Source organism: Globicephala melas, chromosome 6 (genome assembly GCF_963455315.2).
Source record: "Globicephala melas chromosome 6, mGloMel1.2, whole genome shotgun sequence".
Lineage (NCBI taxonomy): Eukaryota > Metazoa > Chordata > Mammalia > Artiodactyla > Delphinidae > Globicephala > Globicephala melas.
In genome coordinates, this window is record NC_083319.1 from 17,806,933 (window position 1) to 17,823,983 (window position 17,051).

Genomic DNA, 17,051 nt, shown 5'->3' on the forward strand with positions numbered 1-17,051 from the left:
TGGCACAACATTTTTCAAGTGCTAAATGAAAAAGAGCTGTCAATGCAGAATCCTATGTCCAATCAAATATCCTTTAGCAATGAAGGAGAAATGAAGACATTCTCAGATGAAGGAAAACTAAGAAAATGTTGTCACCTGCAGACTTAGTCTAAATAAATGGCTAATGAAAGTTACCAAACACAAAGGAAGTCATAGAAGAAGGGATCTTGGAACACTGGGAAGGAAGAGAACACAGTTAGCAAAACTCTAGGTAAATGCATTAGACCTTCCTTCTCCTCTTGAGTTATCTTCATTGTGTTTGATGGTTAAAGCCAAAGTGATAGCAGTGTCTGATGTGATTCTGAATACAGTCCACCCAACATCCCCAGGTTTCATATCCACGGATTACACCAACCTCTGATGTAAATTTCCCAGCTGGTTGAATCTGTGGATGGGAAACCTGCAGTTGTGGAGGGCTGAGTGTATATTGCACCAGGCCATATGAGGGACGTGAGCATCGGTGGAGGTTGGTATCTGTGTGGACTCCTGGAACCAATCTGCTATGGATACCAAGGGACAACTGTATATTCAGAGGAATATGTAAGCAAATTATGTTATAAATGGGAGAGGATAAAGGGACATAAAGAGAAGTAAGCTTTCTTTTTTAAATAATTTATTTGTTTTTATTTTTGGCTGCGTGGGGTCTTCGTTGCTGCATGCAAGCTTTCTCTAGTTGCGGTGAGCAGGGGCTACTCTTCATTGCAGTGCACGGGTTTCTCATTGCGGTGGCTTCTCTTGTTGCGGAGCATGGGCTCTAGGTGCGTGGGCTTCAGCAGTTGTGGCATGCAGGCTCAGTAGTTGTGGCTCACGGGCTCTAGAGTGCAGGCTCGGTAGTTGTGGCACATGGGCTCAGTTGCTCTGCGGCATGTGGGATCTTCCCAGACCAGGGCTCGAACCCGTGTCCCTTTCATTGGCAGGCAGATTCTTAACCACTGCGCCACCAGGGAAGTCCCAAGAGAAGTAAGCTTTCTACACATCACTTAAACTGGTAAAATAATGGCACCAGTACACTATGGTAAGTTATGCATACTAGAACGACCACTAAAAACTTTACAAAGAGATGTACCCCAAAATATTATGGATAAATTAAAAAGAATTTCTAAAAAATGTTCAAGTAACCCACAGGAAGGTAAGGCAAGGAAAGCAGAGAAATGAAAAGCAGAGATGAGAAAACAGAAAGTAAACCAGTGGACTTAAGTTCTAAGCTATCAATAATCACATTAAATGTAAGTGATCTAAATACACAAATTAAAGACAGAAATTGGCAGAGTGGGTTAAAAATCATGACCCAAATATATGCTCTCTACAAGACATTCACTTCACATATAATGATTTAGGCAGGTTGAAAGTAAACAGATCAGAGAAGACATATACATAGCAAACAAAAGCTGGAGCAGCTGTATTAATATCATATAAAGTAGGCCTTAGCGCAAAGAAGCTTATCAGAGAAGGACACTGTATAATAATGAAAGGGCTGTCCACCAGGAAGACATAGAAATCATAGATATTTATGCATCAGACAACAGAGCTGCAAAATGTATGAAGCAAAAACTAATTGAACTGAAAGGAAAAGTAGACTAATCCACAGTTATAGTTGGATCCTTCCACACCCCTCCCCCCACAACTGATACAACACTTAGACAGAAAGTAGCAATGTTATAGATTAGGTTAGTAACACCTCCAACCAAAAGGATCTAGTTGACATTTATAGAACACTCTGTGCCGCAACGACAGAATGCTCATTCTTTTTAAGTACCTATGGGACATGTACTGAAATGGACCATATTCTGGGCCTTGGTAAAAGGCTCAACAAATTTAAAGAATTTAAATCATACAGAGTGTGTTCTCCAGCCACCACAGAATCAAACTAGAAAGCAATAACTGATAACAGAAAAATCTCTAAATACTTGGAAACTACACAACACGTTTCTAAATAATGCATGGGTTGAGAGGAAGTCTCAAGGGCAATTAAAAATACATTGAACTGAACGAAATAAAAATAGGGTATATCAAAATGTATGGGACACAGCTAGCACAGTAATTCATCTTTTCCTTGAAGTAAAAGTCTTTATATTTAATGAGGAGGAAATTTATAGCCATAAATGTATACATTAGATAAAAAGTTTCAAATTAATAATCTAAGTTCCCCACCTCGAGAACCTACAAAAAGGAGAACAAAAGAAGCTCAAAGCAAACAAGGAAATCAATGCAATTGAAAACAGAAAAACAGATAAAGTCAATGAAACCAAAAATAAAAAAAAGAAGATTCTTTGAAAATGTCAAGAAAATTGAAAAAAGATAAACGAAATAGCAAGACTTTTAAAGAAAAGAAGAGGGAAGACACAAGTTACCAATATCAGGAATGAGAAGGATAATATCACTACAGACCCTGCAGATGTCAAAAGGATTAATAAAGGAATGTTACAAATAGCTATACACACATATATTTGACAACCTAGATGAAATGGATCAATTCCTTGAAAAATGCAAAATATCACATCACTCAATATGAAATAGATATTTGAATAGCCCTATAACTACTAAGAAAATTGAAATTGTAACTTAAAAACTCCCCCAAAAGAAATCTCTAAGCTTGAGTAGTTTCACTGGAGATGTAAACCTCAGTGTAAGTCTCACGCTTCATACAAAAATTAACTTGAAGTGTATCACAGAATTAACTGTAAAACATAAAGCTGTAACACTTCTAGAACACACACATACACACACACGAGAAAATATTTGAGATTTGAGCTTGGCAAAGAGTTCTTAGATTCCAAGATATAGATTTTATGATACATAAAAGAGAAAATAACTTGGATTTCATCAAAATTAGAAACATTTGCTCTGTGAAAGCTCAGTTGAAAAAGATGAGAAGACAAATTACAGAGTGGGAGAGAAAATATTTGCAAACTGCATATTTGACAAAAGTCTAGTGTCTAGACTATATAAAGAACTTCCAAACCTTAACAATTAAAAACAAACAATCCAATTAGAAAATGAAAAAAAGACACTGAGAGACATCTCACTGAAAAGGATATAAAGGTGGAAAATAAACACAAAAGATGTTCAGCATCGTTAACGATTAGAGACATACAAATTAAAACCACAGTGGATGGGCTTCCCTGGTGGCACAGTGGTTAAGAATCCGCCTGCCAATGCAGGGGACACCGGTTCGAGCCCTGGTCCGGGAAGATCCCACATGCCGCAGAGCAACTAAGCCTCTGCGCCATACCTGCGCTCTAGAGCCTGCACTGTAGAGCCTGCGTGCCACAGCTACTGAAGCCCGCACGCCTAGAGCCTGTGCTCCGCAACAAGAGACACTGCCGCGGTGAGAAGTCTGCACACCTCAATGAAGAGTAGCCCCCACTTGACGCAACTAAAGAAAGCCCACGCACAGCAACGAAGACCCACCACAGCCAAAAATAAATGAATGAATGAGTGAAAAAACACAGTGGAGGTATTATTACACACCTGTCAGGATGTGTAAATAAAATGAAAACTATTGACGACATCAAATGCTGATGAGGATGTGGAGAAACTGGATCGCTCGTGTTTTGCTGGTAGGGATTTAAAATAGTACAACTGCCCTGAAAAAGTGTGGCAGCTTCCTAAAAATATTAAACATGTAACGACCATACAACCCAGAAATTATACTCCATGGCTTTTTTTTCCCCAGAGACATGAAAATGTATGTCCACACAAAAACTTGCACACTAACGTTTGTAGCAACATTATTCATGATAGCCAAGAACTGGAAACAACCCACATGTCCTTCATCAGGCAAACAGTTAAACTATAGTCCATCCATAGCATGGCATAATACTCTGCAATATAAAAGGAACTAAATATTGATACATGAAGACACCTGGATGAATATGAGAATTATGCTAAGTGAAAAAAAACCCCTAAAAGGTCACAAACTATATGGTTTTACTTATGTAACGTTCTTGAAATGACAACATTATAGAAATGGAGAGCATATTAGTGGTTGCCAAGTATTAAGGAAGGGAGTCAAGTGAGCAGTGGGTATGGCTTTAAAAAGGCAAGAGGAGGAATCTATGTAGTGATGGAAATGTTTTGTATCTTGATTATCAATGTATATATCCTGGTTGTCATATTTTGATATAGTTTTGCAAGATATTACTATTGAGGAAAACTGGTAATAATCTGGATCTCTCTGTATTGTATTATTTCTTACAGTTGCATGTGAATCTATTATAAGCATCTCAAAATTGTAATATATATATAACTAAAAAAAAAAAAGCACAGGTCTCTGACAGGATTTGGCCTAGAGACCATAGTGTGCCAACTTCTGGCTTAAGTGATTTGGTCACTTTCTACATCTCACCCCTTGCCTTGTGCCAACATTGCTTCCCCCTGTCTCACGGAGCTTCAGCTGCATTGGCTTCCTCTGTTCCATGGACAGGCCAACACTGTTCCTGCCTCAGGACTTTCATACGTGCTGTTCCTTCTTGGATAACTCTTCCCACTTACACTCACCTGGGAGATTCCACTCATTATTCAGGCTTAGTTCAAGTGCTCAATGTACGCCTCCTTTATCCCCGTTCACTTTTTATCATGTTGCACTTTTGTTGTACTTTTTACTCTATGAAATAATCATTTTACTTCTTGTTAATCATTTGTCTTCTCCCTAGAATTTAAGCCCCATGAGAGCAGGGTCTTGCTTGTCTTCTTTACTACTGCATGTCCAGCACCCAGCATCTTTGCTTAGCACTGAGTAGATGTTCAATATACATTTGTTAAATGGTCCAAAGAAGGACTCATATGGATGAGAAAGAAAAGATAAACGGATAGTTCCAGTTAGGTTTTATGGGAGGGAATGAGTTCATTCATTTATCATTTGTTCCACTTACCCATTCATTTATCCTTCATTTATTGAGTGCCTATTGTGTGCCAGGTTCTGAGCCAGATTCTTGGGTTTTTTTTTTTTTTTTTTTTGCGGTACTCAGGCCTCTCACTTGTGGCCTCTCCCGTTGTGGAGCACAGGCTCCGGATGCGCAGGCTCAGCGGCCATGGCTCACGGGCCCAGCCACTCCGCGGCACGTGGGATCTTCCCGGACCGGGGCACGAACCCGCGTCCCCCGCATCGGCAGGCAGACTCTCAACCACTGCGCCACCAGGGAAGCCCCAGAGCCAGATTCTTTAGGTTGTTTTCTCATAAGGTCACCAGAAATGCCTCCCAGAGAGACATTCTTATTTCCGTCTTACAGATGAGAAGCCTGAGGCTGTCTTTGAGGTGAAGCACTTGCCTAGATGCTCAGTGTCAAAGGCCTGTGTGCAATTCAAGACTAACATCAGTCCTACTGGTCCCGTCTTCAAGGTGTTGCCTCCATTTAAGGAAGAAAAGCTGAGGCCCAATTAGGTTCAAGGTCACCGGGCGGGTGAGCGGTGTACCTGAGAAGAGTTCTGATCTTCCTGTCTCTAGTACACCAGAATCTCCGTTTTGCCCCAGTGACATTCATCTCTTTCCTCTAAGAAGACATCCCCGACCCAAGCCTGCCTACTCCAATATTCTCCAATCACATTTGCAGAATTTCCATTTTCCCATTCAAGTTACACTGTGCTTCTTCATGTTTGCTTTGTAACTAGTGCTCTGTCTGACAGATATATGTATTTCTCATTTCTCAAACTAGATCCTAAGCTTCTTAATCATACCCAGAACGACAGCTACCATTTGCCAAACACTGTGTGAAGCACTTGTTACATTTATCTCACTGTATTAGTTATCTTTTGCTGTGTAACAGATTATCCCCAAATTGGACATCTTAAAACAAAAAGCGTTTATTATCTCACACCATTTTTTTTTTTTTTTTTTTTTTTTTTTTTTGCGGTACGCGGGCCTCTCACTGTTGTGGCCTCTCCCGTTGCGGAGCACAGGCTCCGGACGTGCAGGCTCAGCAGCCATGGTTCACGGGCCCAGCCGCTCCGCGGCATGTGGGATCTTCCTGGACCGGAGCACGAACCCGTGTCCCCTGCATCGGCAGGCGGACTCTCAACCACTGCACCACCAGGGAAGACCCTCACACCATTTTTAAGGATTAGAAATTTAGGAGTGGCTTAGCAAACTGGGTGGTTTAAGAAAATAGAAATGTATTTTCTCAAGTTTCTGGAGGCCAGAAATCTGAAATCAAGATTGTCAACAGGGTCTTCCTCCCTCAAAGGGCTCCAGGGGAGAAAGCATCCTTGTCTCTCCAGCTTCTGGTGGCTGCAGCACTTGGTGACTTGTGGCCACATCGCTCCAATCTGCGCTCTATCCCCACGTGGTCCTTTGCATGTGTGTAATTTCTCTGTGCCTCTTTTTTATAAGGACATTTGTGACAGCATTCAGAGCTACCTAGATAGATAATCCCCATTAGTCTCCTCATCTCAAGAGCTTTAATATAATTACATCTGCAAAATAACGTTACCATAGAAGGTAACATTCACAGGTTCCGAGGGTTAAGATGGGGACGCATCTTTGGGAGCCATTATTAGCCCTGCCACACCACCCCATAGGTTTGCCATAAGGATTAACTACGTTAAATTAGATACAGTGTTTAGATTATGCCTGGAATATAGAACATATTGTTTTAAAGAATAAAAGTGGTAGGGAATCAGTGGGGGGTGGAAAGAACTGTGAGTAATACCCCGCCCCAGATGTCTCCTGTTACCTGGTAAGAAGGTCAGCCCTTCCTTCCAGCACTCACCCCTACATCTCTGCAGACAGATGACCCAGCCCCAGGTACCAGCACACAGCTCCCAATGACCCCATGACTAGGTGCCTTTCTGTCTGACAGTGAATGTTCTGAGACAAGCAGGGGCCTCCTCTAAGCTTGTATTAATATGTACAGCACTTCACTCCCATAGAAAATTGATTTTTCTTTTTAAGCACAAAATGTAGCCAGTTTTATAACCTTTCTGCAGCTTGACAAAGGCCATTTATAACCAACTCTCTCTGTCACCCTTCCTGGCGCCAGTCTCAAATGTCTTGAAGAACTCTCTCGTGCATCTGTAATTATGAATTCTTCTTAGGCAAAATTTAATTTCTAAGAGAGATGACCTTTTTTGGTTATTGTGGTTTTTGTAAATTAATTTTGGGGTGTGTGTTTTGTTATTGATGTTGTTCAGGATGACGGCTTGGGGAGGGGACGAGGGAGCTGGTTGGGAGGAGAGGAACGTTGGGAGGGCGTTTTAATCAGCGATGTCCAGTGATAGATGAGGAGGGCCGGGCTCTGGGTGTTAATCTTGGTGGACAGGAAATGCCAGCAGGGTGACTGAAATTAAAACCTAGTACCTCATTTTCTCTCCCAAACGCGGGAGAATTGGAACTTCTTCTCCATCTGCTGGACTGGAGATGAGCTCAGCCTCATCAAATGATGGGAAACTAAATTAAATAACTAGGTGGTTCTACCGAGGGTATAAGAGCCTCCATTTACGGAGCACTTAGCAGGCACACCCTTAGCTGGGCACAGCAGAAGAGCATTCGACTGAGGTCACTCAAGGTTGGAATTGTTGAGCTTTTAAGGGACCAGAGGGCAACCCGTTTGGTTACCTGGAGGAAAGTTCACATGGCCTGGCAGAGGGTTTGATATCATCTGCAGAAGACCTTGGCTGTCAGCTTTAGGAAGATTCACTTTGTTGTTGTTTAGAATTCATTTATTTATTTAAGCTGGGGAGTGATGCTACTTAGAAATATCACTCTGGAGACCATTAGGAGGATGGTATACAGCAGGCCAGACTGCAGGCCAGCAGACTGTGTAGGAGGCCTTTGTGAAGATGCAGGAGTCTCATTTAGGACTTCAGGTACTAGGATGGAGAAGAGGTGACACATTCAAGACAGGAAGGAAGAGAACTCACATTTGATGAGTACCAAATTTCATGCCAAATTCTAAAGTAAGTTATGCAGCCCCTGTGGTCCAGCTTAAGCTTGACAACAAATCCACAGATGCAGGTGCTAGGCTCGTTTAACAGATAAGGAAGTTGAATCTCAGAGAGGGTGAGTAACTTGCCCCAGATCACACAGGGAGAAGGAGAAGATCTGGAACTTAAACTCATATTGGTAAAAGCTCTTTAAAATATATCTGGCTGCCTCCCATGGTGACCCTATTGGACAATAATAATAAACACAATAATGATGATGATCCCAGCAATATTAGTATTCATAGCAGCTCACTTTTTCTGTATGGTTGCCGTATGAGCCACAGAGTTCTAAGTACTTTGCACACACTGTCTCCCTTCATTCTCATAATTTTACAGGATATCGACAAAAGCTCCATTTTACAGGTGGGCACACTGAGGTTCAGAGAGGTAAAGGAATTTATCCAAGGCCACACAGCTATTAGGGGGTCAAATGAGACTTTGAACCTGTCTCTACAGTCCCGACACCTGCCCCTTTTCAGAAGGTGGGAGGAGAGGGCGTGATGAGACCCTCCACTTCTTCAGCTGTAACCGCCCTGTTGCTGTCTCTCTGAGCAGTGCCCTGAGGAGCTGAGGCCCATGAAGGACGGCTCCGGCTGCTATGACCACTCCAAAGGCATCGACTGCTCCGACGGCTTCAACGGCGGCTGCGAGCAGCTGTGCCTGCAGCAAACACTGCCTTTGCCCTATGATGCCACCTCCAGCACCATCTTCATGTTCTGCGGGTGAGTCTCTGTCCCCGAGGCCCGGCCTCTCCCTTCACAGCAGTGGGAGGGATGCAGGAAAAAGATCAGGAACTACAGCCTGGCCCAGCTGGGACTGACCTTCAGTGAAATGGCCTTTCTTCCTCTGCTTTTTCAGCCCAAGAGGAAAAAGGCAACAATATAACCTTTGGTTGGGGATTGAAAAGAAGAATGGAAGAAGAAAAATAGATAATTGATTAGTGGTTATGGCAGATGGAATCCTTGCTCAGGCTACATCCTAGGGTCAGGATTTTTTTCTGCAAAAGTCTCTTGCCCCTTCTGCATCACCCTGTAGCCACGGTCAGTGTATTTTGGAGACAAAAGCAGGCACCGTGAAGGTGTCCCTGAGAAACCAGCAGGTGTGGTGCTTAAGACCACCGGCTTAGCCTGGGCTTTCAACTTTCTTTCTGCAGGGATTAAGCAGTGCCAAGTTCAGAGGTTACCCCCTCTTTGTCCTAATGCCCCTATCAATAATGATAATTAATTGGGGGAGCTGAGGTGGAAAAGAAACAATGCAGGCAAAGCTCAAAGTTCTCGCTCATGCTAAGAAATCAGCTGAGTTTTAAACTTAGTATGAGACTGAAAGAGGGGGTCACGTTAGGACCAACTTGCTGGGTGACCTAGGACAAGTCACTGTCCCTCTCTGGGCTGCAGTTTGACGACTTGAGATCTTCGGACAACGACGCCTAATAGTTGTTCCAATTTATCTTGTCCTCCTTGTTGAAAAAGTCTGCAGTGGGAGTTACCTCTGCCATGGAGAGCTTCTAGCATAGCATTTGGTCCTCAGCAGTCACTCAAGAAAATGGCAGCCTTTTTTCTTCTCTTCATTCCCTTTCTGATGATGTCTTCATATTAGAAAATTTGCTCATTTTTTGACATTCTGTGACTCAGAAAAATAATTCTTTGCTTGTGCAAGATGGTTGGTCATTGAAGGGTGCTCAGTGCTTTACTAAGATAGAAAAGCAGAATAAAGTGTGAACAAACTTTTCAGTCCTGCGTATTATGAAAGAGGAGGTGGGGGAATGTGTATGGGTTTAATCTCAGTTTAACAGAAAATTACCTTTACCTGCATGGTTCTAGTCCATGGGGTCTGGTTTTCCTTCTGCGGCTAATTTCAGGGTCTCCCCCACCCCAGCCCCAGTTACACTGGGTGCTGCAGGCGCCCTTGAGCGGTTGTTAAAGCAACTTGCTGGAGGCCCTAGATATGTATCAGTCAGATAAATAAGACATAAAGTATTGTATGCAGACGTGAACTTATAGGGTCTCTCCTCAGTTTAAGTGACTGCAGGGCAGTGTTGAGTAAATTATGCGTGGGCTTAAATCTGAGACTTGAATAGTAAATCAGCTGTGTTCTTATCATTGTTATTGCACTTGGGGGGAGAAGTGTCCTTCTGTTGCAAATTATAGTAACAGCAGGGGCAACGGCAGTAATGGATTTTGACTTAGAAACTGTCACCACCGTTCATCCCTAGCCCACTGCAGCAGTCCAGGGGAATCAGTAGACTTGGGTTCTAATCCTAACTCTACCTCTAACTTTCTCTTAAACATCAGGCAACTCTCAGGACCCCTGAACTTCAATTTTTCCATCTCTAAAATTTTAATAATATCTACATTAACATACTGATCTTTGTGAAGATTGCAAAGTACATTTATTACTCCGTTCAGGTTAAGTAATGTGCCCAGGGTCACACGGCTGGTAATGTAGCTTACCACCTCTCGCTGTGTGACCTTAAGCAGGGTACTTAACATCTCTATGCCTCAGTTTTCTCATCTGTAGAAAAGATGATAATAGCATCTCTCTATAGAGTTGCTATGAGGATTAAATGCATTACATTAATTACATCACAGTTTACATTACTACTTCTAAAGTCCTTTGGAACAGTGCCCTGCACAGAGTTAGCACTAGTGTGTATTTGTTAAATAAAATAGCTAAAGTGAGGGATAGTAATGACAACAGCCCTCCACTTGCTCAGTGACCTGAGGTGCTCAACCTCTTAGTTTCCGGGTCTGTGAGACACGGACAAAGTAACCTTCCCTACCCAGAAAGGTCTCTTAAAGTTTTAAGTTAGACTGAATTGGGAGAGGGTGCTATGAGCTGTTGAAGCTCGTCCAAATGCTGATAAACAGGACAAAAAAACGAGACTAAAACCCAGGTCTCCTTAAACCAGCTGCAGTGTCAACATGCTTTGAAAATTGTCTATTAAGGATGCAAATGAAAAGTTAGCCACACTTGTTAGAAGCACTGTAAACAAAACCATTAGCAGGTACTTGTGTGAAAGTTGGTCTAGAGAAGTGGCAGGCTACTGAATTAAACAAGGAAAACAAACCCTCCTCCAGGGGACTTTGTCGACTTGCTCAGAGCTCTGTGCCTTTTCTGAGAGTTTCCTGGGTAGCACAGGTTTAATAAACCTATTTGCAGGCAGGTTAATAATAGCAGCTAACACTTATTAAGCACTTCCTACATGCCATGACTGTGCTAAGTACTTTGCTGACATTAGCCCATTGAATTCTCATACCAACTCTACAAGGGAGGTACTAGTATTATTATGATCTCGATTTACTGTCAAGAAAACCAGGCACAGAGGGGCTCAGTGACTTGCTCAAGGTCACACAGCTAAATAAACAGGGGCGTCGAGATTGAAACCCAGTCCACGGGGCTCCAGTATTAGTCAAAACAGATCTGATATCACTCCTGGCCTCTGGCCACTCCCGGCCATGTGGTTTTGAGCAAATCACTAGACATCTCTGAGACTCTTGTTTCATGTAGAATCAGATGTGATTGCAGCAGCATTGTGAGGGTTAATTGAAATCACATGTGCATAGAGTCCAGCACGTGTAAGCACTCACTAAATGGTAGCTATACTTAGTCTGATAGGTATAAAGCCATCTCATTTAATCCTCCAATGACTGAATTGTATGTCCTGTTTCCTGTTCTATCTCCAGCACATTAGAACAGTGCCTGACATGTAGTAGGTGCTCAATTAATAATTGTGAAATTAAGTTTCTCAATTGACACGGCTAAGGAAGTTGTTCGCAGTCTGGCCTTTTCAGCTGTATTTCCAGTTACGTCCCTATTCCTGAATTAGGCATCTTGGCTTCAGCTTCTGGAGTGTTCAGCATTGTTTCCTCTGCTTCTCCTCCTCTCTTCCCCCCACTACCCCCCATTTGTCCGTGGCCCTTTAGCTTGAATGCTCTGTTTCATCTTCAAGTCTTGGTATAGATCTTAACCTTCTTCAGCCAGTCTTCTCTGAGTCTCAAGAGAAGTCCAAAAGTGAGATGTGCAGTTACCGTGGAGCTGGGTATATAATGCCTTGCCCTTTAAAATGGATACCATTTAAATGTTGGCTTAATATTTACCAAATCTTAATATTTATAGGAAAGACTGTTTTTCTTGTCTTATATTAGTTTGGTTTTTTTTGTTTTTTTTCTTTTCTACCCATAGGGCCTTCTTACCAGGGAAGGGCCATTGACATTTTGTCTCCAATTCTAATTTATCCCAGTGAAATCTTGACACCTCTTGCAGACTGGACCGCTGGCTGGCTGTTCTGGTTGTCAGCCCTAGTCAGGTCAAGTTCCTCAAAACTGCATAAAGCATCCTTTCTCTGGAGTCACACAGCCCCCTGCCCCAAGCTTCTCACTGTCGCAGCCTCACTGCTGTGTTGACTTACCTGCTTTGCTGTCTGGTCCCTGTCACACTGCAGACTCCTCATGAGCAGGGACTAGGTCTTAATCACCTGTGTGTCCCCGTTGTCACTGCTTGCCCAAGGACTTTTTCAAAGCCATAACTGTCGAATTAAAGAATTCATCCACCTAAGATTTGCTGCCCCAACTCTGTGCCTGGTCTTTTGTGGGGTGATAAGAATGCAAAGAAGCATTGAGTACAAGTCCTTGCCCACCAGGGGCAAAGTGGACTCTGAGGACAGGTGTTTGAGCCTCACTTGGTCCTGATTGATGTTGATAGACTACAGGTAACAGTAGGATAAGAGAAGCAGGTGGATTTGAGATAGGTTGAAAAGGTCATTGTATACTAAGATGAAACATTTAGAATGAATCTTATGGGTGAGGAAGCATTTCTTCTCTCCAAGACCCACACAAGTTACCTAGCAACCAAGTTTGTTTCATTTGTACAAGTGTTTACAGCATATACCGCGCATTCTTCCAAGAGAAGTTAATATTATCCACATGAATCCAACCTATAAAAAATGGATAATATAAAGATATGACAGGACGGATCAGAGCCATTTGTAAGGAGAGAAAGGGAAAGGGAGAAAATGGTTTCAGGAGCCTGAAATGGGAGAATTACTCAATGTGAGATAAGTTTAGCACTGTTTGTCTTGGCAACCAAAGAAAGCAGAAAAAAACATGGTGGATTATAGAATTGTCCTTGCTTGAGAAAAGGAAGTTTGCAGTTTTGGGGTTTTTGCTTTGCTTTGTTTTGTTTTCCAGAGGATGTACTCCTTTTCCTGACATAATTTGCTAAGAGAGATGTTTCCTGTATATACCTATATAAGAAGTAGTGAACAATGCCATCAACAGTTTTGAGGTTTCAGTCTTTCTCACATCATTTAGAGGAGAAAACTGAGGCCCAGAAGGGTCTCACAGCCAGTGAGGAGGTGAAATTGGGATAAGAGATGTCCCAGGCTACTCTATTCTAATCTATTGAATCTATTGAATATACTTAATATATATTATACTTAAATATACTTGATATATATATATATATATATACACTTAAATATACTTGAATATACTTAAATATAATTTACTTTAAAGTGAAGTGAAAATGTATGTAAAAATACGGACTCAAAGAGCACATCCAGCCTCAACAGTCCTTGCTAGGCTATCTGTTTAATGTCATTTTTATGTGATTTTAGGAGGGAGAGGAGATAAATACATGTGTTTAATAGCCATTGTTAACTGGAAGCCTCTTATTTTCATTGCCAAAGCTGAAATTGGCTCTAATAATGGAAAACACTGACCTAGAGAATGCAGACAGAGACTTTAACTTTCACTGTCAGTAACTAGTTGCAGAGGTATGGGGGATATTCACTCACGCACTTGTTTTGTTGTAGTTTCAAATTTTAGGCTAGGCCTGACCTCTGACCTCTCCGACTGCTAATGGAAAGATGGGGCTTTACCGCTCAGAGTGGACGTAGAACGTGCGCTTGCCAGCTTCTTGTCACAAAAGTATAACCTTGCACTCTCAGCTGTTTGAAACGTTTGCAAGAGCTCAGGTGCGAGACATACTCACAGACAACTGATGGAAGCACACAAAGTCCAGCCATTCATTCAGACAGGTGTTTTCCTATGTGGGTCCTGTGAAACATTAGTTCCATGAGATGCTCAAAGACAGAAAAAGGGAAGTTCCAGTGGTCAAGCCCACATGGAAGGTCTGCCCTCTAGAACTGTCTCTTGAAGGTTCACAGGGCACCTGAGGATAATAAAAGCTCGAAGTCCTGCAGTGGTCAAACATATCATATTTTGTTGGTTCTAAAGTGCCCAGATTTTTCCACATTTTAACATTTTTGAGATTAGGATGTATTTTACTATTGATGGTTTGACAGAGTTTAATTAAAAATTGTTTTTTCTTTCTTAGTGTTAGGTGAAATGCTAGTGTTTCTTATAGGTGTTGAGGGTCTTAGAGTAGATAAAATATTTTATATAATTTAACCCAAGGTTCTCCATGGCATTCCCTTCCCTTCCCTTCCTTTTCCTCTCCTTCCTTCTTTTCTGAATAATACTCTTGAGTATGTTACCTTCAAAATGGCTTTTCTAGAAACTCTAAATTTTTCCCTTGAGTGAAACCTGCAGACAGAGGCCACTCTGACAAGAGTTTTACTAATCTTCATGCTGGTTAATGTTGGGACAGTCCTGAGAACCTTCATGAGAAACATTAGTGGGGTCCATGTGGCTGAAGGCCTTAACTGCTAGGTCACAGAGGTCCCTGGTCCTGATTGACCCCAGAGTGGGATTTCTTACAGGTGTCAGGAACAGCAAAGCTGAGAAAACGCCTGCTTCTCTCTTGCCTTGGTGGTAGGATGCTAAGATTCATCCCTAACCTTAGTCCAAGTCCATGTGGTATGCAGTTTCTTGAGCTCTTCTTACCCTTAACTTTGCTCTATTTTCTTTTTTTCCTGGGATTTGATTCCCTTCCCCATTTAAAAAAAAAGTTTCTAGTCTATGCATTTCATTACATAATTGTATTGATTCCATAGCCATTGAGGAATGAATGAATGAATGCGCAGGTAACTACGTGAATAAATAACTAAATACCCTGCCTTGAGAATGTGTATAAATGCCATTTCTCTTAGGCCCCAGTTTCTGTTTTTTGAAGAACAAGCAGAATGGAAGCAGTCATTTGTGCTAAAGTGGAAGGAGCCCTAGATTTGGAGGAAGAAGATCCAAGTCCAGGTTCTGGCTTTTCCAAAGCGCTCGTGTGATCTTGGTCAAGGGATTTAAAATGCCAAGCCTCAGGGTCCTTGGTGGCAATGTCAGAATGAAAGTACCCATCTCATGGCATTGCTGTAAGGATTAAATAAAACATGCTCTTGGCTAAAAATGTATAAGATTTTGTGGTACGGGCTCTGAATCCCCATCCAATTCTAGTATTCTCTGTAATGTGATGGGTGTGTTCAGGGTAACACATTCACTGCCTTCAGCTAAAATGCCCGGTTTGTATCTCTGTACTTATTTTATTTTATGTTTTTCATTTTGGCATATGTATAAATATAGTTTCATGCAGATCTTGGCTGGTTTCCTGTGAGCCTACACTCTTTAGAATTTCTGTAAGAAAATCTCCCAGACGACAGAATGTTCTAAAGGAGCTGTATAATTATGTCGCATGGTACAAAAATAAGATTAAAAAAAAAAAAATAGAAACCAACAACTAAATAGACCTTTGCATAAATCATCCTGTGCCCTGAGGTGGCTTGAAGGAGAGAGTTGCTCACGTTTTAAAACTCAAAGGTTCATTTGCATTTATGAGTTCTTTCTTTCTCTCTCTCTCTCTCTCTTGCTCTCTCCCTCTCTCTCCCCCTACATCTCTAAGGGTCTTACTAAGCGAACCTGGCCTTTTATCTCCCTTCCTTCCTCTCGTGCTGAGCCACAGTCTTTTCTCACCCCCAGGCAAAAGAAAATCACCATGCATCTACAGTTGTAATATGGCTAAAGTCGTACACACACATACACACACATTCATATACACACTTCTTGAAATAGGAACTCCAGGTTTAATTCCTAGCACCACCATTGCCAAGGTATATCTCCATGGGCAAGTCACTTCACTTCTCTAAACTTCAGTTTTCTTATCTGAAAATGGGAGCAACAACTCCTTGTGAAGTTTGTATATTAGTTTCCTAGTGCTTCCGCAATGCATTACCACAAACTTAGTACCTTAAAACAATACATATTTACTATTTTATGGTTCTGGAGGGCAGAAGTTCTAAAATCTAGGCATCGGCAGAACTTCAAGGCCGGAGACATAGTCTCTGTGTCTGCTTGTCTGTCTGTCTCTTTCCTCTGCTTCCAAGTTATATCTCCTTCTCTGATCCTGTCACTCTTCTCTACCTCATATGCTCCTATAAGGACCCTTTTGATTACATTGAGTCCACCCAGGTAATCCAGAATAATTCTCCCATCTCAAAATTCTTAACTTAGGGCTTCCCTGGTGGCGCAGTGGTTGAGAGTCCGCCGGCCGATGCGGGGGATGCGGGTTCGTGCCCCGGTCCGGGAAGATCCCACATGCCGCAGAGCGGCTGGGCCCGTAAGCCATGGCCGCTGAGCCTGCGCGTCTGGAGCCTGTGCTCCTCAACAGGAGAGGCCACAACAGTGAGAGGCCCGCGTACCGCAAAAAAAAAAAAAAAAAAAAAAAAAAAAATCAGAAAAGGGTAACTCTGTTGGCTTTAAGAAATCTGGATCTAGAAAGAGGCCAGCAACTAAGATCTGAGAACCACTGGAAGTAAATGTACATTCTCTGGGAAGTGTAAATTGGCTAATAGATTAAGCACAATCATAGGTAATACTAGCATAATCACAGTAACATTAATCATCATCATCACAGTAGCTGATGCATTAATTGACCACTACATCATAGATCCTATTTTATCCTTTATGTAAGTTATCTCTAATTCTCACATCAGCCCTGTGATAAGGATTATTATTATCCCCATTTCATCGATAATGACACTGAGGCCTAGGGTAGTTAACAGACTTGATCAGGGTCACACAGCTGGGAAGTGGTACAGCCTCTATTTGATCACAGCTTTAAGTAGATCCAGAATCTGAACTTGACATTTTGTGCCTCCTTTAGGTAAGGGGGCCTGGAATGTCAATAAATTCACCAAAGTAGAAATT

General features: G+C 42.0%; 1 protein-coding gene across 5 annotated transcripts in view; it reads left to right on the forward strand.

Annotated features, from left to right (window-relative positions):
- Positions 1 to 17,051, forward strand: part of ASTN2 (astrotactin 2) — a 907,765-nt gene that overhangs the window by 574,814 nt on the left and 315,900 nt on the right. For all 5 annotated transcript variants that reach the window (XM_060300567.1, XM_060300563.1, XM_060300564.1 and 2 more), the window contains one exon: positions 8,515 to 8,681. In XM_060300567.1, coding sequence (XP_060156550.1) covers positions 8,515 to 8,681 — 167 coding nt within the window. The remainder of the gene's footprint in view (positions 1 to 8,514; positions 8,682 to 17,051) is intronic.